This window comes from Phocoena phocoena, chromosome 14, assembly GCF_963924675.1.
Source record: "Phocoena phocoena chromosome 14, mPhoPho1.1, whole genome shotgun sequence".
Taxonomy (NCBI): Eukaryota; Metazoa; Chordata; class Mammalia; order Artiodactyla; family Phocoenidae; genus Phocoena; species Phocoena phocoena.
In genome coordinates, this window is record NC_089232.1 from 59,455,518 (window position 1) to 59,479,817 (window position 24,300).

Below are 24,300 nucleotides of genomic sequence, written 5' to 3' on the forward strand. Positions count from 1 at the left end.
ATTGTCTAAATTTTTGCTTCATGTATTTTAAATCTCTTATTTAGGGTTATTATGTTTTTCTGATGTTGACCCATTTTATATCTAGAAATACTTTTACTCTTGAAGTCTACTTTGACATTCATATAGCAGCACCATTTTTCCTATAGTTATTTGCATATGTATCTTTTTTCCTACCTTTTACTTTCAACCTATCTCTGTCTTTATATTAAAAGTGCCCCTGCTCGGGCTTCCCTGGTGGCGCAGTGGTTGAGAGTCCGCCTGCCGATGCAGGGTACGCGGGTTCGTGCCCCGGTCCGGGAGGATCCCACATGCCGCGGAGTGGCTGGGCCTGTGAGCCGTGGCCGCTGAGCCTGCGCGTCCGGAGCCTGTGCTCCGCAACGGGAGAGGTCACAACGGTGCGAGGCCCGCGTACGGCAAAAAAAAAAAAAAAAAGTGCCCCTACTATACACAGTATGTAGGGTTTTTTTTTTTTTTTTTTTTTGCGGTACGTGGGCCTCTCACCTTTGTGGCCTCTCCCACAGCGGAGCGCAGGCCCAGCGGCCACGGCTCACGGGCCCAGCCACTCCACGGCATGTGGGATCCTCCCGGACCGGGGCATGAACCCGCGTCCCCTGCATCGGCAGGCAGACTCTCAACCACTGCGCCACCAGGGAAGCCCCAGTATATAGTTTTGCTTCTGTTATCCAGTCTGACAATCTCTGTCTTTTTTGAATGTTTAGTGTATTTACATTTAATGTAATCATTGATTTAGTTGGGTTTAAGTTTGCCATCTTCCTATTTTTTTTCCATTTGTTCCTTTTGTCTTGTTTTTTCTTTGGGTTAATTGGATATTTTTTAATATTTCATTTTGGTTCCTCATTGGCTTATTTAGCTATATCTCTTTATTTTTTTAGTTATTGCTCTAGAGCTAACAGTATGTATCTTTAATGTATCAAAGTCCATTTAGAATCAGTGTTTTTACCGCTTTCCACTTCAAAATAATAATAACCTTAGAATGAATTTAATTACTTGTCCCCACAACATTTGTCTTAATTTTTAAAAGCCCCACCTTACAATCTATTATTTTTCTTCTAAATGATCAGTTATCTTTTAAGGAAATTACTTGGGGGAAACAACCAGTCTTTTATTTTTGTACCCATTTATTTACTACTTTGCATACTATAGGAGGGAATGAAAAGGCTTTCCATTTGGTATCATTTCTTTTCAGCCTGAAGAATGAAGAACATCATTTAGCATCTCATGTAGTACACATCTGCTGATGACAAATTTGCTTAGCTCTTTTGCTCATTGTCTTTATTTTGCTTTCATTTTTCAGTAATACTTTCACTGAATATACAAGTCTGAGTTGACATTCTTTTTTTTCTTTAAGAACTCTAAGGATATCATTTTATTGTCTTCTGGCTTCCATTGCTTCTGATGAGAAGCAGTCATTTGAATTATTCCCTCCACCACACCACTTTTTAAAAAAAATATAAATTTATTTATTTATTTTTGGCTGCATTGGGTCTTTGTTGCTGTGCCTGAGCTTTCTCTAGTTGCAGCGAGTGGGGGCTACTCTTTGCTGTGGTGCATGGGCTTCTCATTGCGGTGGTTTCTCTTGTTGCGGATCACGGGCTCTAGGTGCGCGGGCTTCAGTAGTTGCAGCATGTGGGCTCAGTAGTTGTGGCTCGCAGGCTCTAGAGCTCAGGCTCTAGAGCGCAGCCTCAGTAGTTGTGGTGCATGGGCTTAGTTGCTTCACGGCATGTGGGATCTTCCCAGACCAGGGCTCGAACCCATGTCTCCTGCATTGGCAGGTGGATTCTTAACCACTGTGCCACCAGGGAAGTCCCCACCACACCACTTCTTTAAAAATTTTCCCTTTACCTTTGGTTTTTAGCAGTCTGACTGATGTTGTTTTCTTTGTGTTTACGCTACTTGAGGTTTGCTGAGCTTCTTGGATCTGTAAGTCTCTGTCATCAAATTTAGTAACATTTTGACTATTATATCTTCAAATATTTTTTCAGTATTTTTTCTCTTTGTTCTCCTTCTGGGACTCTAACTGCATATTGGATGTAGCTCTACAGGTCCCTGAGACTCTGTTAGTTTTTCTTCATTCTTTTTTCTTTTTCTTCTTTGAATTAGAGAACTTTGGTCTGATTTCAAGTTCACTGACCCTTTGTTCTGCTGTTTACAATCTGCTGTTAAGTCTATCCAGTGAATATTTCATTTTAATTATTGTACTTTTCAGTTCTAGAATATTCATTTGTTTTTTAGTAGTCGGTTTATTGGCTGAGGCTTCCTAAGTATTCACTTATTAAGAACTTATTTTCCTTTAAATCCTTGAACATATTTATAATGTCTTAAAAGCTTTTATCTGCTAAGTTGAACATCTGAGCCATTGCAGGATTGCATTTATTTATTTATCTATCTATATATTTATTTATGGTTGTGTGTGTCTTCGTTGCTGTGTGCAGGCTTTCTGTAGTTGTGGTGAGTGGGGGCAACTCTTTGTTGTGGTGCGTGAGCTTCTCATTGCAGTGGCTTCTCTTGTTGTGGATCAGAAGCTCTAGGCACGCGGACTTCAGTAGTTGTGGCACGCAGGCTCAGTAGTTGTGGCTTGCGGGCTCTAGAGCTCAGGCTCAGTAGTTGTGGTGTGTGGGCTTAGTTGCTCCGCAGAATGTGGGATCTTCCCAAATCAGGGATTGAACCCTTGTACCCTGCGTTGGCAGGCGGATTCTTAACGACTTCACTACCAGGGAAGTCCCAGGATTGCTTTCTATTAACTGCTTTTTTGTTTTTTTTGTGGTATATGGGCCTCTCACTGTTGTGGCCTCTCCTGTTGCGGAGCACAGGCTCCGGATGCGCAGGCTCAGCAGCCATGGCTCACGGGCCCAGCTGCTCCGCAGCATGTGGGATCCTCCTGGACCTGGGCGTGAACCTGTGTCCCCTGCATCGGCAGGCGGACTCTCAACCACTGCGCCACCAGGGAAGCCCTATCAGCTGCTTTTTTTTCTTTACTGTGGGCCACATTTTCTTCTTTCTTTGCATTTCTAATAATTTCTGTTCATATACTTTATGTTACACAGTGTGGAGATTCTGGATTTTGTTATCTAGTTTTTGTTGTTACTTGCAGTTCAGTTACTAATTGCTCTTGAGCTTTTGGAGTCTTGGCTTTATACTTTTTAGTGTGGATCTGTGGGAAGCTTAGAGGCAATCCTCCTAACTTGGGGGGGACTAAATCTCCAAACTGTCTCCCGTCTTTTCAAGTCTTAGTATTAGGCTTTGTTTGGGTGGATCTTCAGTAGGCCTTACTCTAGAACATCGTCTTTGATTTGTAGATGTGGCCTTTCTGGTGTTTCAGCTTGATGCCTGAAGTGTTCATCTGTTCATCATGGCTGGGCCAAAATGCCACAGTGTCCCAGTACTGTTTGACTTCTGGTATCTCTGTTCCTCTTACAACCCTGTAGTTGCTGCTTTTTGGTAAGCCTTGCATAGTGTGTTCCTCTGCACCTGTGAAGCTTATCGCCCTTGGCCAAGGACTTCTGGGCTCTACCTCTGCATAGTTCCTTTTTCTCTGTCCTGCTGCACAGCTTCCAACTGCTTTTAGTAGTCCTGAACTCACATCTTTGCTTGTGCTTTGGTTCCCCACGCTGTTTAGGAAATTGTTCTTAGCAGAGTGTGGATGGGAGGCATGTGTGTGTGTGACCTTTTCTCAAGGATTACCCTCTTCTGCCTGTTGTCCAGTGCTTGAAAAAAGGTGCCTTGTGTATTTTGTTTAGATTTATAGTTTGTGGCACAGGACCAGTCTGGTAGCAGTTACTCTAATGACTGGAAGAACAAGCCTCAAGCCTCAAATGTTTCTCTCTCCCCCCCCAACTCCCAAGTGTACCTGTGTTTTTAAAAACAAGGCAAAACAGAATTGGGGAAGATTTGTACTACTTTGTGATTTGCCTTTTCTCCACTTATTTTATACTGAGTTGAAGACTATCTTTGATTTTTTAAATGTGTGTATGTGGTTTAAAGCTGCATAATATGTCAACATGTAGTTAAGATATTAGGCCGGGACTTCCCTGGTGTTGCAGTGGTTAAGAATCCGCCTGCCAATGCAGGGGACATGGGTTTGAGCCCTGCTCCGGCAAGATCCCTCATGCCGCGGGGCAAGTAAGCCCGTGCGCCACAACTACTGAGCCTGCGCTCTAGAGCCCGTGGGCCACAACTACTGAGCCCGTGGGCCACAGCTACTGAATCCCACACACCTAGAGCCCATGCTCTGCAACAAGAGAAGCTAACGCAATGAGAAGCCCACACACCGCAATGAAGAGTAGCCCCTGCTCACTGCAACTAGAGAAAGCCCGCGCTCATCAGCGAAGACCCAATGCAGCCAAAAATAAATAAATTTATTTTAAAAAAATATATTAGGCCAATTTCCAGTTTTAAGAAGTTTAACATTAGGGACTTCCGTGGTGGTCCAGTGGTTAAGACTCCGCACTCCCAATGCAGGGGGCCTGGGTTCTATCCCTGGTCAGGGAACTAGATCCCACATGCTACAACTTAAAAAAAAAAAAAAAAAAAGATCCCGTATGCTGCAGTGAAGATCCCACATGCCACAACTGAGACCCGGCACAGCCAAATAAATAAATGAATAAATATTAAAAAAGACATTGAACATTAATTTTCACTACCATAAATAACACTGATAAACCAACTTATATATCTGTGTTAGCATCTTTGTTTCTTATAATAAATATCTACAAATAGGTTTGCCATGGTATAACCTTTTTAAGGCTTTTTAAAATATGTGCTGGATTCAACTTTTGAATACTTAGATACTATTTTCATTTTGTTATGGAGTATAAATGTTGAGGTCCAAGTACCAGACATCAAAATATCACTTTGCTTTTGTTGAATAGCTAATTTTTTTTTTTTTGCGGTACGCGGGCCTCTCACTGCCGTGGCCTCTCCCATTGCAGAGCACAGGCTCCGGACGCGCAGGCTCAGCGGCCACGGCCCATGGGCCCAGCCGCTCCGCGGCATGTGGGATCTTCCCGGACCAGGGCACGAACCCGTGTCCCCTGCATCGGCAGGCGGATTCTCAACCACTGCGCCACCAGGGAAGCACTGAATAGCTAATTTTTTTTGTTTGTTTGTTTTTGTTTTTTTTTTTGCGATACGCGGGCCTCTCACTACTGTGGCCCCTCCCATTGCGGAGCACAGGCTCCGGACGCGCAGGCTCAGCGGCCATGGCTTACGGGCCCAGCCGCTCCGCGGCATGTGGGATCTTCCCGGATCGGGGCGCGAACCCGTGTCCCCTGCATCGGCAGGCGGACTCCCAACCACTGCGCCACCAGGGAAGCCCTGAATAGCTAATTTTTATAGATAGACTGAGTGCACTGAGTCCAGGCTACTATCCATAAAAATTTGTTACAAGTTTTTATTTGGAATGTGAATAATAAAAGTGAAATACTTTTGTTTCTCTTTCTACAAGTTTAGTTTTGGGTTGATGTAATCTAATGTTAGTAACATTGTAATGCAGATTTGTAGCACCTTTTTATTGTCATAGTTTATGATTAAGATTGAAATTTGCAAATATACCTAGGTTGGTCCTGAAGTGTAAATTTTCCTGTTGGAATGTGTGCTGAATGTATGAATTAAGATAAAGTATGATTAAATAGCAGTAAAAAAAGACAGATGTCTTTTTCTTTTTTTTTAATAGACTTATTTTTTAGAGCCGTTTTAAGTTCACAGCAAAATTGAACACAAAGTAAAGTCTGGCCGCACGCATGTGCACCCCCCAACCCCTGACCCCCCACCCCCGGTCCTCACACACCTGCAGCCTCTCGCCCTGTCAGCATCCCACACCAGAGTGGTACACTTGTCACAATCAGTGAACTTTTATTGACACCTGATTATCACCCAAAGTCTGTAGTTTACATTAGGGTTCACTTTGGGGGTTGTATATTCTATGGGTTTTGACAAATGTATGATGATACAGCTCTACCATTAGCATCATAGAGAATAGTTTCATGGCCCTAAAAATCCTCTTGTGTTCCACCTAGTCATCTCTCTTTCCCCACTTTTTTACCAAGACGGTGTCTTTTTGTAGGCCTTGTGGTAAATAGGTTAAGTATACTCAGTGTTAAGGTATGGAGAAATATTTGAGTTGATTGTCTGTATGTGTCTTTCAGCTTTGACCCTGAAAGATCCACGTCGGGGAGAACTGACTTGGAACAGTGAATTAGGAAAATCTGTTGGAGGGCCGAAATCTCTTTTTCCGGCAATCTCTTGGCATTAAAGAGTGGAAATAAAATCACTATTCTCTACATAGAATTTAACTTCAGTTTAAGATCTTAGTGCTAAATTTAAAAAGACTTCCAATTGTAGGTGATCACAGAGTATTAATATTTATAGGTATTCTAAAGAAATTTGCATATAATTCTCTTTTATATGGTGGCCTATATCAGTGTTTGATGAATGAAGTACTTTATCTGTAGTTCGTCCAAATTTAGTAGGGAAATTATGATGGGGGAGTAAATTTAGCTGAATCATGTCATTGTACTCCATGATACCTGTGAAACATATTCGCTACACTTCCCTTTAGAGGTCTGTTGACTAGAAATAGTGACAAATATGCTGCCTCTATATCTGCAGTATCTATCTTTATTCGTGCTAATAAAAGAAAACTGGCCACTGTAGTCAATTAATTTAGGTGAAATTTTAAAGTAGCAAAGATTTCCTGCCAAATGGTTTATTTTTATTTTTAAGAAACCAACTAATGCTTTCTTTACATTAAGAATAAGACTACTTGTTGGTTTTAACAAAATCAGCAATCTCCAAATTTGGTCATTATGATACTTTAGCACTTATTAATTTTGAGTTCTTTTTAATTAAAACGTGTTACTTGGTAGAACTTCATACTTTTAATTGTAATTTTGTGATAAATATACTACTCTTGAGTTGCTACAAGTATTTCCCCAAACTAATTATGTGAATGTCAAATTTGCTTATAAAACAGGTAGGGACATGTGTAAAACTCCTGAGTAAAATATGTAAATTTCATTCATTCAAGAAATATTTATTAAGCACCTGCTAGGTGCCAAGCGTGTTCTAAGAGAGTGGTCAGTAGGGTGACTGGGATCCTTATTTTTGTGGCACATACTTTCTATGGAGGGGGAGATATAAGGCACACATGTAAACAAATGAAAAAAGTTATTTTAAATACTGGAAAGGGCTGTGGGAAAAAACCCTGTTTTGTTAAAGTGATGGAGAGGGGTCTGTAACTTAGACTGAGTGGTTGAGGAAAGCCACATGGAGGAGATAACATTCGCACTGAGACCTAGATGATGGAGAAGCAAGCCACGTAAATTTCTAGGGACAGAGCGTTCCAGACAGGGGAGAACACAGGACAAAGATTCTGGGGTGGGAAACAGGTTTGGCCTGTTCAAGGAACAGCAAGAAGGGCAGATTGCAGTGGCCAGATCACACAGAACTGGGGAGACTATGGTAAGGGATTTAGAAGATTTTTTTTTCCCCCTCTATTTTCTGGTTATGGTGGGGAACTAATTGAGGGTTTTAAGCAGAGGATTGGCAGTCTAGGAGGGGAGACATGTAATAAATAAGTACTTACATAAATATTCAAATGATGGGTGGATTAAAATTGGGGGAGTGTAGGAGGACTGAATTTGGTTAGGAACCTTGGGGGAAGATATTCCTGAGAACATGACGTTTAAACTGAGATTTAAGGAATTAATTAGGGGAACAGCATGGGAAAGAGTATTCCAGGCAGAGAAATATCATGGGTGAAATAAGGGTCTAGAAAGAGCTTAATAGCATAAGGATCTGAAAAAAGGTTAGCTTGTCTATTGGTAGTTTACACAGGGGAAAATAGCACCAAATGGGGCAGGAGAGATTTGGCAGTGAGTACAGGATTTTATGAGGCACGTGTAGGATTTTAGTTGTTAATGCTCTGTAACAGTGATTTTAAGGAGAGTAACTTAATCACATTTACATTTAACCGTATTATTCAGTTTCTACTCTGTGAGGATTGGTTTGGAGGAGGGGGCAAGAAGGGAGACCAGTTCGATACCACCTTAAGTGAGATAAGATGGTGGTGATGATGAGAATAGGGATGGTATTAGAAGATTTTGAATGAAGACAAATTTAAGACTTCGTTATTGGTTAGATTTAGGGGTAAGGAAAAGGAGGGATGTATCATGGACAGCCCTCAGGTTTGTGCCTGCAAATGGGTAGATGGTGATGTTACACAGCTACACAGGTCAATTGAAGGTCACTGTAGAGTTTTAGCATTTTAAGGTGTAAATAAAAGGTTTTCTGTAGGATTGATTATTTTAAAATTACTGTCACCTTAATGACAAGCACCTGTAATGCTTACGATGTATCAAGCATATTTCAAATCATTTAATCCTGATGACAACTTAATGTGGTAGGTGCTATTATTATCCCCATGTTACAGATGAGGAAGCAGGCATAGAGAAGTTAAATGACACGCATCTAGGCAGTTTTGCTTCTTGGTTCATTCTTTTTAAAAAAAATTTATTTATTTTATTATTTTATTTATTTATTGCTTCTGGCAGCGTTGGGTCTTCATTGCTACATGCGGGCTTTTCTCTGGTTGCGGTGAGCGAGGGCTACTCTTCGTTGCAGCGCGCAGGCTTCTCATTGCGGTGGCTTCTCTTGTTGCGGAGCACGGGCTCTAGGCCTGCGGGCTTCAGTAGTTGTGGCACGTGGGCTCAGTAGTTGTGGCTTGTGGGCTCTAGAGCACAGGCTTAGTAGTTGTGGCACACAGGCTTAGCTGCTCTGCGGCATGCGGGATTTTCCCGGACTGGGAATCGAACCCATTTTCCCTGCACTGGCAGGCGGATTCTCAACCACTGCACCACCAGGGAAGCCCCTCCTGGTTCATTCTTAAACACTAATAGGTTTGGAAGGTTTTAATCACACAATTTGCGTACTGTTTGGTAATATATTAAATTGGAATTTAACTATGTTGTACTTTTCCTGGAAGGTTTACTTTTTGTGCATTCAAGTAGCATACCCGGCTATATCTGTATAGCATTGAAACAAGCAGTGATAATATCCTTTTTAATTAAATACTGTTTGCTTTTACTTTAAAAAATTCTCCTTTGAAACTGACTGCTCTTTATATTACATTATATTGTTACTGTTTGCAACAGCTTTTGAAATAGTGTTGATTTTGCTTTGTACAGTTAAATGCGCCTTGTGATGTGAAGGTAAAGACTCTAATAGTCTTTGCACATCAAATAAGCTAGATGTTTCTTTCTGTAAAGAAATTAAAAATTCATTAATGTAAGTATATAATCTTCGTGCTGAGAATAGTGTTTGTGTGGATAAGGTATTGGTGCACTAATAATGTGCCACTCCTCAGTGGACTGGCTGTCTCCTCGGTGAGGAGGGGCTGTCATTGCATTGAACACAGTAGATACTGTATGTCTCCTTAGATTGGAAACTGGCACTTAGTAGACAATCTCAAGGGGAGAGTCTTAAAAATGTTGATGTGGGAGAGGATAAGATCCCCAGGAGTGTTGCTAGTGGGATCAAGCAATTGATAGGGAAGAAAGGCAGACAAGGTACATAGTCTCTGAAACTAGCTATTAAGTGGGTTTAAAAACAAACAAACAGGGCTTCCGTGGTGGCGCAGTGGTTGAGAGTCCGCCTGCTGATGCAGGGGACACGGGTTCGTGCCCTGGTCCGGGAGGATCCCACATGCTGCAGTGCGGCTGGGCCCATGAGCCATGGCCACTGAGCCTGCGCGTCCGGAGCCTGTGCTCCGCAACAGGAGAGGCCACAACAGTGAGAGGCCCGTGTACCGCAAACAAACAAACAAAAAACAGAAAACAAAACACAAACCTAAACTTTAAAAAACTCTCTCACCTATTACATATTCTATAGTTATTTCTTCATCACTATTCAGTAAAGTTCTTCTGCAAAGGTTAACTTCTTTTGGTGTGCTGGGTGAACAAAAGAGTTTATATAGCTGTTTTTTAGGAGCTGTATAATTTTGAAGGGGTGTCTGTGGTGTTTGGTGAAAAAGGGCCCTAGAGACAGATGAATCTCTGTACCTCATTGACTGTTCTTCTTATGTCTTCCACTAAAACATTAATCCTGTGCTTTGTTTTAATAAGGGATGCTATACTTTTAGGTAACTCTTACTAAATTAGGGAACCATTAGCTTTATCATGTGTCATTTTTGGAAATTTCTTAGGACCTTAACCCTTGAAGTTTCAGAATGAAAAATAATGTTTACAATTTATATGTATATTTTAATCTTTGTAACTTGGAGTAATTTCCAGGTGATGTCTATAGGGAAATTGGAATCTGAATTATTAGGTGAAATTGATTTTCCATTCACTACATCTGGTTTGTGTGTGCATACAGTAGCAAAAGTTGTTTATAGAATCATACAGTGTTCAAGAACAGCTGCTGTGCACGTTTAGCTGTTAAGACCTGATTGAGATAGAGGCCTTACTTAGTATTCCTGCTTATCTCTATATATAGTAAGAAACTGACTGGTATTCTTGGTCCTATTATAGAGGGAGTGAGAAATCCAGTGTGTGTTTGAGCATCACTTTTTGTAACTATTTCCAAATGACCTATAATGGAGGAGAAGTTATTTGAAATTTTGCTTTAGTTGTGATCCTTTAGGAAAAGTTTAGAATGCAGGAATTAAGGTAACCTGTTTTTCTCTTTTTTAACTCTAGGTGAGAATTATGAAGATGATGACCTAGTAAACTCTGATGAGGTTATGAAGAAACCATGTCCAGTACAGATTGTTCTTGCACATGAAGATGACCATAACTTTGAGCTTGATGAAGAAGCTTTGGAGCAGATATTGCTACAGGAGCACATACGAGATCTTAACATAGTAGTGGTATCCGTGGCAGGAGCTTTTCGTAAAGGGAAATCATTTCTACTGGACTTCATGCTTAGATATATGTATAACAAGGTGAATAGTGTCTTTTAAATTGAACTGAGTTAAAAACAAAAATTACCAACCAATATTGTTTAAAAATAATAGACAAAAAACAGTAAGAGCTGTATCTTTAATTTTATGAAAATACAGTTCTTGATAAGACTTCTCAGTTAAGACAGTAATGTAAGTTTGAGCTCTTGATTCTTCATCTCCATAATTCCTTTTTGCATGTAGTACATATTGAGGCATATGATTGAGCACCTGTGTTCCAAGCATCGTAGCTCTAACCTAAGATGTCTGAGTAGACTCTAAAGTCTCTGAAGCACTGTTCAGTCTCTCGCTTTTTGTTATTTCCTTCCCCTTCTCAGTCGCCTTTACAACAGTGGGTGAACTAGGCTGATAGAGACTTCTGTAAAGGTATACTTATGCTCCTCAAATAAGTCTCCTGCAGAGACTTACTTTTTGAGATAAGGTTCGGTTCCTTAAAGTGACTTCCATGGTCTTCCATGATCTCTGAGCCTCATCCCTTGTCTCTGTATGTCAGGTATACTATAGTTTTTGCAGTTCCTCGAGTATGTCGTGTTATCTCTCAAATGTTGCTGTACTGTTGGCTAATCTTTTTTCATAGGAAGCCTTCTTTGGTTTCTAAGGCTGTGTTATGACCATATGGCACAGGTCCTATGTTTCATTGATACTACTTTAGTTACTTATTTTTCCTGGCTAGTTTACTGTCAGGAGTGGGCTTTATCTTGGTTACCATATCTCCGATGCCTGGCACGATAATTGGCCCATAGTCAGAACTTATTTTCTATTTTGACTGATGGATCACCCTTTCTCTACACATTTTCACTTTTTGGTGGTACCAGACAATTATTTCCCTCCCCCTCCCTGACTTTGACTTTCTCCCCTGAACAAAAGCAAGAAAAAAAATTTTTTTTTCCCGCTTGAGTCAGAGTAGTTTTCTAACAGTTGAAAGTTGGGCTGAGGGAATGAGAGTTTGATAGGAACCAAGAAGGAGGAATTGGAAATTTGTAGTGGAGCACTTAAGGGGAAGGGCTTTATAGGAGTAGGCTTTAGACATTCAGAAGGCCACATGACGGTGCTAGAAATAACACTTTGACAGAATTACATAATTGTCTAAACATCTGTCAGGGTGTTCACCTTTACGTGTTCTGTGTAAATCTGTAACTGGATATGCATCCTACTTGAGATAAGTAATAAGGCAAACATTCCTAGTTGATTTTCAGGAAGCTTTTCAATATTCTTTCCATAGGGATCTCATCAGGCATGTCCAAGCATGCCTGAGTATCAAGAATGTAGTTCATGATAAAGAACACTATTTTACACAAGTTGGAAATTGAGAAAGATATAGTATTTTAAGGTTTTTCTACTTAGACTTGATTATTTTCCAGAAATATACATCTGAAATAGAGAAATGTATAAATAATGACTTATTCTTTTTTTTTGTGACTTATTCTTTAAAAAAAAAAGTCTGTACATTTAAAGATGATAAAGAATTTCTGTATTTTGAGGCTCTGACTCCTTAAGTTAGCTTGTGTATATTGTTTCTATCTGTGTCTGAGCTGTTCACTGCAAATGTATTTGATTCCAAGTAGGTCACAGACAGAATGTTAGAAGGGGAAGGAAGCTTAGATCACTTGTCTAGCAAGTTTCACCTTAGGTGCCATTTCTTATTTGATCTCTTATCAATTAGTAGTGGCTGTTCAGAGGGCGAGTAGCAGCCCACATGTGTCGTATATTTGTAATCTCTGAACTAATAGAATTTCCTCCTTTGTGGGTAAAGATACTGAAGGCACAGAATGGTAAGGAGGACCTCAGGCTACACAACTAGTTAGTGGTTTCTAAGCTAAATGTCTTTTCATTCATAAAGTTTCCATATAGGATTCCTGATGTAAATAATCTTATTCTGTCAATTGAAAATCACATTAAACAGTGTTTGATTTGGAGGAATAACAGGATTCTACTTATACTGACTTAGTGGTGGGTCATGCTTTTCCTAGGAGATGAAAGTAAAGGAGAAAAAACAGTGGGATGGTTTTGGAATATTTCATTAACCTATATGCCTGCAAAGATGGGATGGTAGTTGAAGAAGGTAGGAGATAACAGTGGCTTTATACAGTCGTCCCTAGGTATCCCAGAGTGGGGGCGGGATTGGGGGGGCTATTGATTCCAAGACCTCCAGTGGATGCCAAAATCCCTGGATGTCCAGGTTCCTTATATAAAATGGCATAGTACAGTCAGCCCACTGTATCTGTGGGTTTCACATCGGGAGGACCTACTGTACTGATTTCGTATGTCTTCGGTATTGACTTGAGTCAATTTATGTAAAGCAGTTCACTAAAGGAGCCAAATGTAAATATTTTACTTCATGATTTAGAAATAGATATGTTTTAATTTTGATTAGTTAGTAAAGGAATCATAACAAAGCTGAATGTGAGCTCTTTTCTGTTGGATAAAAACAAAAACTTCAGTAGCTAAGTTCTTAAAACCAAGAATTTTCTGAGATTGTTACCAAACATTTCCAGATTACAGGGGAAATTCTGATTTTTAGGTCTCATTTTCTTGCAAAGTAAATAGCTTCCTACACAGATTTTTTTTTCTTAAGCTGCTACTTGTATTATGAAAATAGGTTGTTTTTGCTTGAAATATAGAAGGAAAGAAATCAGTCTTTTGTAAACTTGAGAAGTGAATTAAAAGTTTTTCTAGAATAAAATTCCTTCATGTCATGTTCAAATTAATCGGTTATTTATTTTTAAGATAAATTTATTTTATTTATTTATTTTTGGCAGCGTTGGCTCTTCATTGCTGTGTGTGGGCTTTCTCTAGTTGTGGCGAGTGGGGACTACTCTTTGTTGTGGTGTGTGGGATTTTCATTGCAGTGGCTCCTCTTGTTGTGGAGCACGGGCTCTAGGCATGTGGGCTTCAGTAGTTGTGGCACATGGGCTCAGTAGTTGTGGTGCACGGGTTTAGTTGCTCTGTGGCATGTGGGATCTTCCCGGACCAGGGCTTGAACCCGTGTCCCCTGCATTGGCAGGCGGATCCTTAACCACTGTGCCACCAGGAAGCCCAAGACTGAATAATATTCTATTGTATACATATATCACATTTTATTTATCCCCTCATCGTTAGTGGGCATTTGGGTTGTTTCCACCTTTTGGCTTATGAATAATGCTATAATTCTATGAATATGTTAATATAACATATATTCACTAATTATATATAATACATTAATATATAATAATGAATGATAATGGTATGAGGTAAGGGTTCAGCTTCATTTTTTTTGTATATGCCTATCCAGTTGTCCCAGCACTGTTTGTTAGAAAGGCTATTCTTTCCCCATTGAATGATCTTGGCACCCTTGTTGACAGCTAGTTGGCCATAGACGTGTGGCTTTATTTCTGAACCCTCAGTTCTGTTGCATTGGTCTGTATGTCTGTTCTCATGCCAGTACTAGACTGTCTTGATTACCTTTGCTTTGTAGTAAGTTTTCAAAACAGGAAGTGAGTTCTCTTATTTTGTTCTTTTTTCAAGATTGTTTGTTCTAAGTCTCTTGCAATTCCATATGATTTTTGGACTTAGTCTATCAGCTTCTATGGGAGGTTAGCTGGGATTCTGTTGGTGATTGGATTGAATCTAAAAGGTCAGTTTGGGTAGTGTTACCATCTTAATATTAAGCATTTCAATCTTTGAACATGGGATGTTTTCCCACTTATGTGGATCTTCTTTAATTTCTTCCAAAAATGTTTCGTAGTTTGCAGAGTATGTTTTACACTTCTTTTGTTAAATTTATTCATTTTTTGTTGATGTTATAAACAAAATTGTTTTCTTTCTTTCTTTTTTTTTTTTTTTTTTGCGATACGCGGGCCTCTCACTGTTGTGGCCTCTCCCGTTGCGGAGCACAGGCTCCGGACGCGCAGGCTCAGCAGCCATGGCTCACGGGCCCAGCCGCTCTGCAGCATGTGGGATCTTCCTGGACCAGGGCACGAACCCGCGTCCCCTGCATCGGCAGGTGGACTCTCAACCACTGCCACCAGGGAAGCCCCCCAGAATTGTTTTCTTAATTTCATTTTCAGATAGTTTGTTGCAAGTTTACAGAAATACAGTTGATTGTTTTATATTGGTCTTGTATCCTGCAACCTTGTTCAACTCATTTATTCATTCCAATAGTTTTTTTTTTTTTTTTTTTTTTTTTTTGCGGTACCCGGGCCCCTCACTGCTGTGGCCTCTCCCGTTGCGGAGCACAGGCTCCGGACGCGCAGGCTCAGCAGCCATGGCTCACGGGCCCAGCCGCTCTGCGGCATGTGGGATCTTCCCGGACTGGGGCACGAACCCGCGTCCCCTGCATCGGCAGGCGGACTCTCACGCACTGCGCCACCAGGGAAGCCCCCAATAGTTTTTTTTAAAATCATTTTAAGTGAACAATTTTTATTTATTTATTTAAATTTATTTATTTTTGGCTGTGTTTTGTCTTCGTTGCTGTGCACGGGCTTTCTCTAGTTGCCTCGAGCAGGGGCTTCTCTTTTTTGCGCAGATTTCTCATTGCGGTGGCTTCTCTTGTTGCGGAGCAAGGGCTCTAGGCGCGTGGGCTTAGTTGCTCCGCGGCATGTGGGGTCGTCCTCGACCAGGGCTCAAACCTGTGTCCCTGCATTGGCAGGCGGATTCTTAACCACTGCACCCCAAGGAAGTCCCCGTTCCAATAGTTTTTTAGTGGACTTTTTAATGTTTTCTATATATAAGATCATGTCACCTGTAAATACAGTTTCCCTTTTTCCTTTCCAATCTGAGTACCTCTTATCTCGCTCTTTCTTAGCTAATTTTCCTGGCTAGAGTCTGCAGTACAGTGTTGAGTACAAAGTGATAAGAGCAAATATCCTTATCTCTTTCCTAATCTTTAGGGAGAAGCATCTAGGTTTTCACACTATGTATGTTGTTAGCTGTAGAATAGTTCTGTATATGTTTTCATCAAGTTCAGGAAGTTCAATCAAGTTCAGGAAGTTCTCTGTTTCTAGCATGCTGAGAGGGTTTTTGTTTTCTTAATCATGAGTGGATGTTGGATTTTTTCAGATGCTTTTTCTGCATCTGTTGATGTGATCATATGATTTTTCTTTAGCCTGTTGATGTGATGGATCACATTATTAATTTTTTGAATGTTGAGTTAGCCTTGTGTCCCTGGAATAGTTAGTTGTGGTGTATAATTCTTTTTATACAATGTTGGATTTAATTTGCTAATATTTTGTTGAGTGTTTTTATATCTATGTTCATGAGATATATTGATCTTTAGTTTTCCTTTCTTGTTATGTCTCTATTTGGTTTTGGTATTAAGATAACACTGGCCTCATAGCATGAGTTAGGAAGTGTTCCCTCTGCTTCTATTTCCTGGAAAAGCTTAGAGAGAACTGGCATCATTTCTTTCTTAAATGTTTGGTAGAACTTACCAGTGAAACTGTCTGAATTTGGTTCATTCTCTTTTGAAGGTTATTAATTATTGATTAAATTTCTTTAGTAGATACAGGTCTATTCAGATGATCCATTTTTTTCTCGTGTGGGTTTGGTAGGTTGTGTCTTTCAAATAATTGGTCCATTTCAACTAAGTTATCAAAATTGTGGGCATAGAATTGTTCTTAATATTCTTTTACTATCTTTCTAATGTCCATGAAATTAGTAGTTTTGACTCCTCTTTGATTTCTGATATTATTATTTGTCTTTTCTCTGTCAAATCAATTTTATTGATCTTTTCAAAGGACCAGCTTTCGTTCCATTAATTTTTTTTCCCTGTTGTGTTGTCATCCTGTTTTCTGTGTTCAGCTTTTTTGGTGTCTGCTGTATTTTTATCCTGCTTCTTTAGGTTATATCTAGTTTCCTAAGGTAGAAGTTTAGATGATTGATTTTAGATCTTTTTTCCTAATATATGCACCCAGTGCTATAAATTCTCCTCGTAAATATTGCTTTCACTGCATTTTACATATTTTCATGGGTTGTATTTTCATTTTCATTTAGTTCAAAATATTTTAAAATTTCTGTTGAGACTTTTTTGACCCGTGTGTTATTTAGAAGTGTATTGTGTAAACTCCAAGTATTATGGGGTTTTCCAGCTGTGTTTCTATTACTGGTTTCTAGTTTAATTCAGTTGTAGTCTGAGAGCATACTTTGTGTGATCTGTTCTTTAAAATTTATTTTAAGGTGTGTTTTAAGGCCCAGTATATGTCCTATTTTGGGGAATGTTGTGTATGAGTTTGAGAGGAATGTGTATTCTGTTGTTGTTGGATGAAGGATTCTATTGGGTTGGCCAAAAAGTTCCTTCGGTTTTTAAGTAAAAATAAAAGACACATTTTTCATTTTCACCAGGAACTTTATTGAACAGCGTATTCCCCGTTTTGTTCCACTACCTTCTGCCATTTTTCAGGCAACTTCACAATTCCATCCACCCAAAACGTTTTATCTTTTTGAGCAAAGAACTGTTCCAGGTGCCTTTTATAGGGAATTGAAATTTTTTCCATTAAGAGAATTTTGTAAAGACCAAAATAAATGGAAATCCGAAGGTGCAATGTCTGGTGAATATGGCGGATGAATCAGAACCTCCCAGCCAAGCTGTAACAGTTTTTGCCTGGTTGTCAAAGAAACATGCGGTCTTGGTTATCCTGATGGAAAAGTATGCATTTTCTGTTGACTAATTCCAGATGCTTTTTGTCGAGTGCTGCTTTCATTTGGTCTAATTGGGAGCAGTACTTTTTGGAATTTTCGTTTGGTTTTCCGGAAGGAGCTCATAATAGAGGACTCTCTTCCAATCCCACCATATACACAACATCACCTTCTTTGGATGAAGAATGGTGTTTGGTGTGGATGGTGGTGGTTCATTTCGCTTGCCCCACAATGTCTTCTGTTCCACATTATTGTACAGTATCCACTTTTCATCACCTGTCACAATTTGTTTTAAAAATGGAACATTTTCCTTATGTTTAAGTAGAGAATCACGTCAGAAATATGGTCAAGAAGGTTTTTTTTGCTTCTTATGTGGAACGTAAACATCAAAGAGATGAACATAACTAGGGTGGTGCAAATGATTTTCATTGCTTGATTTGGATATTTTGAGTATGTCAGCTATCTCCCGCGTGGTATAACGTTGATGGTTCTCAATTAATGTCTCAATTCAATCACTATCAACTTCAGCTGGTCTACCCGAATGTGGAGCATCATCCAGAGAGAAATCTCCAGCATGAAACTTCACAAACCACTTTTGACACGTCGGATCAGTCACAGCACCTTCTCCATACACTGCACAAATCTTTTTTTGCGTTTCAGTTGCATTCTTACGTTTCTTGAAGTAATAAAGCATAACATGCCAAAAATGTGGCTTTTTTTCTTCCATCTTCAGTATTAAAATGGCTACACAAAAATTCACCAACTTTGATAAATTTTTTTTTAAAGGCATGCTGGTATGACAGCTGTCACAATACAATCTAACAAAATTGTTTCGAATGAAGTTAAAGACAACTAAGCACTACTAGAGCCATCTTATGGAAAAAACCAAATGAACCTTTTGGCCAACCCAATTAGATCCACCTGATTGTTGGTGCTGTTCAGTTCAGCTACATCCTTACTGATATTCTGTCTTCTGGGTCTGTCAATTACTGATGGAGGGGTGTTGAAGTCTCCAAGTGTAATAGTGGACTTGTCTTGTTTCTTCTTACAGTTCAGTTCTTGCCTCACGTATTTTGATGCTTTGTTGTTAAGTGCATACACATTAAAGATAACTGTTAAGTTTTTCTGGAGAATTGACCCCTTTATTATTATGTAATACCACTCTTTATCCTGATAATTTCCTTGTCCTTAAGTCAGCTTGGTCGGAAATTAGTATAGCTACTCTAGCTTTTGTTTGATTAGTGTCAGTATGGTATATCTTCCTCCATTCCTTTTCTTTATGTTTAAACTGGGTTTTTTGTGGACAACAAATATTTGGGTCTTTTTTTTTAATCCACAGTGACAGTTTCTGTCATTTAATTGGTTTATTTCAATCATGCACATCTAAAGTGATTTTTGATAGGATTGGATTGTTATTTCTTGTTTGTAATTTTCTATTTGTTGTACTTGTTTGTTCTTTTTTATTTTTTTCTGCCTTCTCTAGCTTTAATTGACTATTTTATATGATTCTACATTCTGTTCTTCCTTAGTATATCTATTATACTTCTCTAAACATTAGAAAAAAAAAAACTGGTTGCCTGGAGTTTGCAATATACATTTACAACTAGTCTAAGTCTGCTTTAGAATATTACTATACTGCTTCATCGGTAGAGCAGGTACATTATGACAGAGTATTCCCAATTCCTCCCTCCTGTGCCTTATGATGTTAATTTCCTCTGTGTTATGTACACAATCACCCAATACATTGTTGCTATTAGCACTTCATACACATAGTTGTCTATTAGATGAATTAAGAGAAAGAAGAATAAAAGATTTACTTTCTTGTCTTTCTTTGACATTCTTTTATATATATGTCTGAGTTTCTGACCTATATTATTTTCTTTCCCTTGGAAGAACTTTGAACACTTCTTTCAAGGCAGGTGTACTGGTAACAATCTCCCTCAGTTTTTGTCTAAGGAAGACTATTTCTCCTTCACTTTTGTAGGATAACTTTGCTGGATACAGAATTCTAGGTTGGTGGCTTTTTTCTTTCAGCACTTGAAATATTTCACTCTATTCTCTTCCTGTTTGTGTGTGAGAAGTCCAAAGTGATTCTTATCCTTCCTTGTTCCTCTACAGGTAAAGTGTTTTTTGTCTCTGTTTTCTTTCAGGATTTCCTTTTTGTCTTTGTTATTTTGCAGTTAGACTGTGATATGCCTGGTAGAGATCTTTTGGTATTTATCCTATTTGGTGTTCTCTGACTTTATTGGATATGTTTTTTAGTATTTGTCATTAATTTTAGAAAATTCTCAGCCATTATTACTTCTGATGTTTCTTTTATGCTTTTCTCCCTTCTCCTTCTGCTATTTCCATTACACCTAGATTACACCTTTTGCAGTTGTCCCACAGTCCTTGAGTGGTCTGTTCTGTTATTCTTATCCTTTTTTGTCTATGCATTTCAATTTGGGAAGTTTCTATTGATATATATTCATGTTCACTTATTCTTTCCTTGGCTGTGTCCAGTCTGTGGATAAGTATATTAAAGGCATTCTTTACTTCTATTACAGTGTTTTTTATATCTACCATTTTCTTTTAATTCTTTGAGTTTCCATCTCTCTGCTTATATTACTTGTTTTTGCACATTTTCTACTTTTCTCATTAGAGCCCATAAGATATTAATCCTAGTTATTTTAAATTTACTACCTCATATTTCAAAATCTGCATCATATCTGAGTTTGGTTCTGATGGTTGCTTTGTCTTGTCAGTCTGTTTTTCCTTACCTTTTGGCATGGCTTGTAATTTTTTTGTTGAAAGTTAGGCATGAAATATCAGAAAATAGGAACTGACAGTTAAGTTTTTAGTGCGAGGTGTTATGTTAATCTAGCTTTAGCTCAGAGATGTGTTTAATGTTTTCTGCTGCTTTAGGTCCCAGAGACTTCAGTTTTCTCCCCCTCCCCCATTATCCTTGGGTTTCTCTAAGAACTCCTTAAATAGAATGTGTCTTGCAGCTCTCTCATTTGTAATCCACTGTCATCGTAGTGGAGCCTGGTTGATGTGGTGGTAAGGTGTGGGAGAGGAAAGCTATATCATTTTACGATTAAATCTCAGTTTTGTAAGTGGGCCTGAGTCCCTGGGCTGTGACCTTCAGAAGTGTTTCTTAGCCTTAACAATTCTTTTTCTCCCCTTACTTGAGACAGGAAGGATAGAGGGGGCTGGAGTTGATGAATTGCCCTTTCCAGGCTTAGATAAAGCTCTGATAAGGTAGTTTGTCTTGGAGGGCAGGTCTTTGTTAATGGGGACTGCTATCAGTGCTTACTTTCCTGAGTGTATTTGAAAATGGTTGCAGGGAATTCCCTGGCAGTCCAGTGGTTAGGACTCAGTGCTATCACTGCTGTGGCCCAAGTTCAGTCCCTGCTCAGGGAACTAAGATCCTGCAAGCTGTGTGCCATGGCCAAAAAAAAAAAAGAAAACCTCAGGGAGCTCCTTGAGGTAAAACCCAAGAAAGTGGGGGCCTATGAAGCCTGAACCTCCATGAGAGGTCTTAGGTCTCAAGCTAGTCTACTCTTAGCTTCCAGCAGTTTGTCCAAATTACCATTTAAGTGTTTCTTCCAGTTGCTCCAGCAGCTTCTGCTCCTTGGTAACTGACCTCAGCTTGTGATTCTTTGTATTTGCCTGTCTCTCAGATTTTGGTGTGCAATTTGCCCTGTGACCTCAATTCTCTGATCTAAGAAAGAAAGTTTGTTGATTTTCGTATTGAGCTTTTTTCTTGTTGTGAGACCACTGTGCTTTTTACATTAGCTTTACATATGGGAGCACTGAGGCTGGAAGTCCAGTGGAAGACTGTGAAGTCAAATCTCCATGCCAAACCTTAATTTAATAACTAGAGGTGTTTCGCCTTTCTGTTCGAGTAGCACTCAAGTACACTTAAAAAAACTGTGGTTAAAAAATGCATAACAGAGTTTACCATTTTAATCATCTTTAAGTGTACAGTTTAGTGGCATTAAGTATATTCATATTATTGTACAATCGTCATCACCAGTGCATCTCCAGAACTTTTTCCTTCCCAAACTGAAACTCTGTACACATTAAACTCCTCATTCCTCCCCTTCCTCCAGCCCCTGATAACCACTTTTCTACTTTCTGTATGAGTTTGACTACTGTAGGTACCTCATATAAGTAGAATCATACAATTTTGTTATTTTATATCTGGCTTATTTTACTTAGCATAATGTCTTCCAGGTCAAGGTCACCTTTTAACCAGAGCCTTAAAAAAAAGGTTATTTACATTTCTTTGGTATGTACCTAAGTTGATATAGTTGTCCTTGTTTGAGCTAGTGCCTTGGGTCAGTCATAATGTTATCAGTTTGTCCAGCCCCAAAAGGGAGGAGTTGGACATGGGGGTGGTTAAGATGTTAGACAGTTTTAAAACTGTTTTAAGAGTCTGATGTTGCTTAATTTGTTCCAGGACCTGTAGAGTATTCTTACATATTCAAATGAAAACTGTAAATTATGTTTGGTGGTCAGAATGTTTATATTAACTCATTCTATCCACTGATTTGTGTGTTTAATGTTAATAACCTATCTCCAGAATTAGGTACTAGTTTTATACAGATTAAGATTTTCATCTGTTATTTTATTTTATTTTATTTTTTTGCGGTACGCGGGCCTCTCACTGTTGTGGCCTCTCCCGTTGCGGAGCACAGGCTCTGGACGCGCAGGCCCAGCGGCCATGGCTCATGGGCCCAGCCGCTCCGCGGCATGTGAGATCCTCCTGGACCGGGGCATGAACCCGTGTCCCCTGCATTGGCAGGCGGACTCTCAACCACTGCACCACCAGGGAAGCCCTGTTATGTTTTTTTAATTTATTTTTGACTGTGTTGGGTCTTTGTTGCTGCATGCAGGCTTTCTCTAGTTGCGTTGAGCGGGGGCTACTCTTCGTTGCGGTGCGCGGACTTCTCATTGCGGTGGCTTCCCTTGTTGCGGAGCACGGGCTCTAGGCACACAGCCTTCTGTAGTTGTGGCTCAGAGTGCAGGCTCAGTAGGTGTGGCACACGGGCTTAATTGCTCCGCGGCATGTGGGATCTTCCCAGACCAGGACTCGAACCTGTGTCCCCTGCGTTGGCAGGCGGATTCTTAACCATTGCACCACCAGGGAAGTCCCATCTGTTATGTTTTTATGGGGAATGTTTCATAACTAGGAAGGATCTGCTCTTTCATTGTACAGTTACTTGGGTCTTTAATTTCATCCTTTTTGTCCCTTTCCTCCTCGCTGTGATGAGTTACTATGGCTTTTGAATGGGCCTTTATTCTTCTGGCCTGCCCATTGTTGGAGTCAGTAAGACTGGGAACAGGGTATATGGTCTGATACATGTAAACCTGGTTGGACCACCAAGTCTGTGTTTCAAGTTTACCAGCTGTTGTTTCACTTTGTTGCTACAGAATGTTATCTTTCCTATGGTGAAATAAGAATTTGTTTCTTATTATTCAGAGTAGGTAGGGGTTCTTTATTGTTTTTTTTTAATTTTTTAAAAATTTATTTATTTTGGGCTTCCCTGGTGGCGCAGTGGTTGAGCGTCCACCTGCCGATGCAGGGGACACGGGTTCGTGCCCCGGTCCGGGAAGATCCCACATGCCGCGAAGCGGCTGAGCCCGTGAGCCATGGCCTCTGAGCCTGCGCGTCTGGAGCCTGTGCTCCGCAGCGGGAGAGGCCACAACAGTGAGAGGCCCGCGTACCGCAAAAAAAAAAAAAAAAAAAATTTATTTATTTTATTTTTGGCTGTGTTGGGTCTTCGTTGTCTTCGTTGATGCACATGGGCTTTCTCTAGTTGCAGCGAGGGGGACTACTCTTCGTTGCAGTGCGCAGGCTTCTCATTGCAGTGGCTTCCCTTGTAGCAGAGCACGGGCTCTAGGCGCGCAGGCTTCAGTAGTTGCAGCATGCGGGTTTAGTAGTTGTGGCTCACGGGCTTAGTTGCTCTGCGGCATGTGGGATCTTCCTGGACCAGGGCTCGAACCTGTGTCTCCTGCATTGGCAGGTGGTTTCTTAACCGCTGTGCTACCAGGGAAGCCCGGGTTCTTTATTGTTGATAATTATATTACACTGGTAAGTCTTCTTGGCAAGAGTTTATGTTTATTCACTATAATATTTGACTACATTTAAAGTTCAGGTGTTTTCATATTGCCTTTTGCAACTGAGATTTATTCAATAAGATTTTTTTATTTTACTGGAGGATTAAAATCATTTTAGAAGTTTCGAGTTTTAAGGCCTGTTTTGTCCCTACAGTAGTAAATGGTATCAGATTACTGTTTTTCAAGTTCTTAAGTTTGCTTTTACTAACTTATGACAGCAAATAGTATCTGTTATCAGCAAGGCTGCTTCTAGAATTCATTAGAATGCTCCTTGAGGGCAGGAATGTTTGTTCTTTTTCACTGCTGTATCCCTAGAACCTAAAACAGTGGCAGGCACATGGTAGGGGTTCAATAAATATTTGAATGAGTATATTAAATTTATCAGTATTCAATATGTTAGAGAAATAGCAAGACTTCTTAATTTCATGTTTTGAAATATCAAAACTTAGTGGTTTTAATTAGCTAGGTTCTCTGACTTACTTTTTCTTTCGTCCTTTTATTGACTAATCAGTTTAGTAAACATTTCCATTACAGGGTAAACTAAGAAGAGATGATATATAGTCAATAGATTTTTTAAATGAGACACCAGTTCTTTTTAAAGTTTC

At 39.7% G+C, this 24,300-nt stretch overlaps 1 protein-coding gene across 3 annotated transcripts in view; it reads left to right on the forward strand.

The window, feature by feature from the left end:
- Positions 1–24,300, forward strand: part of ATL2 (atlastin GTPase 2) — a 62,953-nt gene that overhangs the window by 19,763 nt on the left and 18,890 nt on the right. For all 3 annotated transcript variants that reach the window (XM_065890663.1, XM_065890662.1, XM_065890664.1), the window contains exon 2: positions 10,716–10,960. In XM_065890663.1, the coding sequence (XP_065746735.1) occupies positions 10,716–10,960 (245 nt within the window). The remainder of the gene's footprint in view (positions 1–10,715; positions 10,961–24,300) is intronic.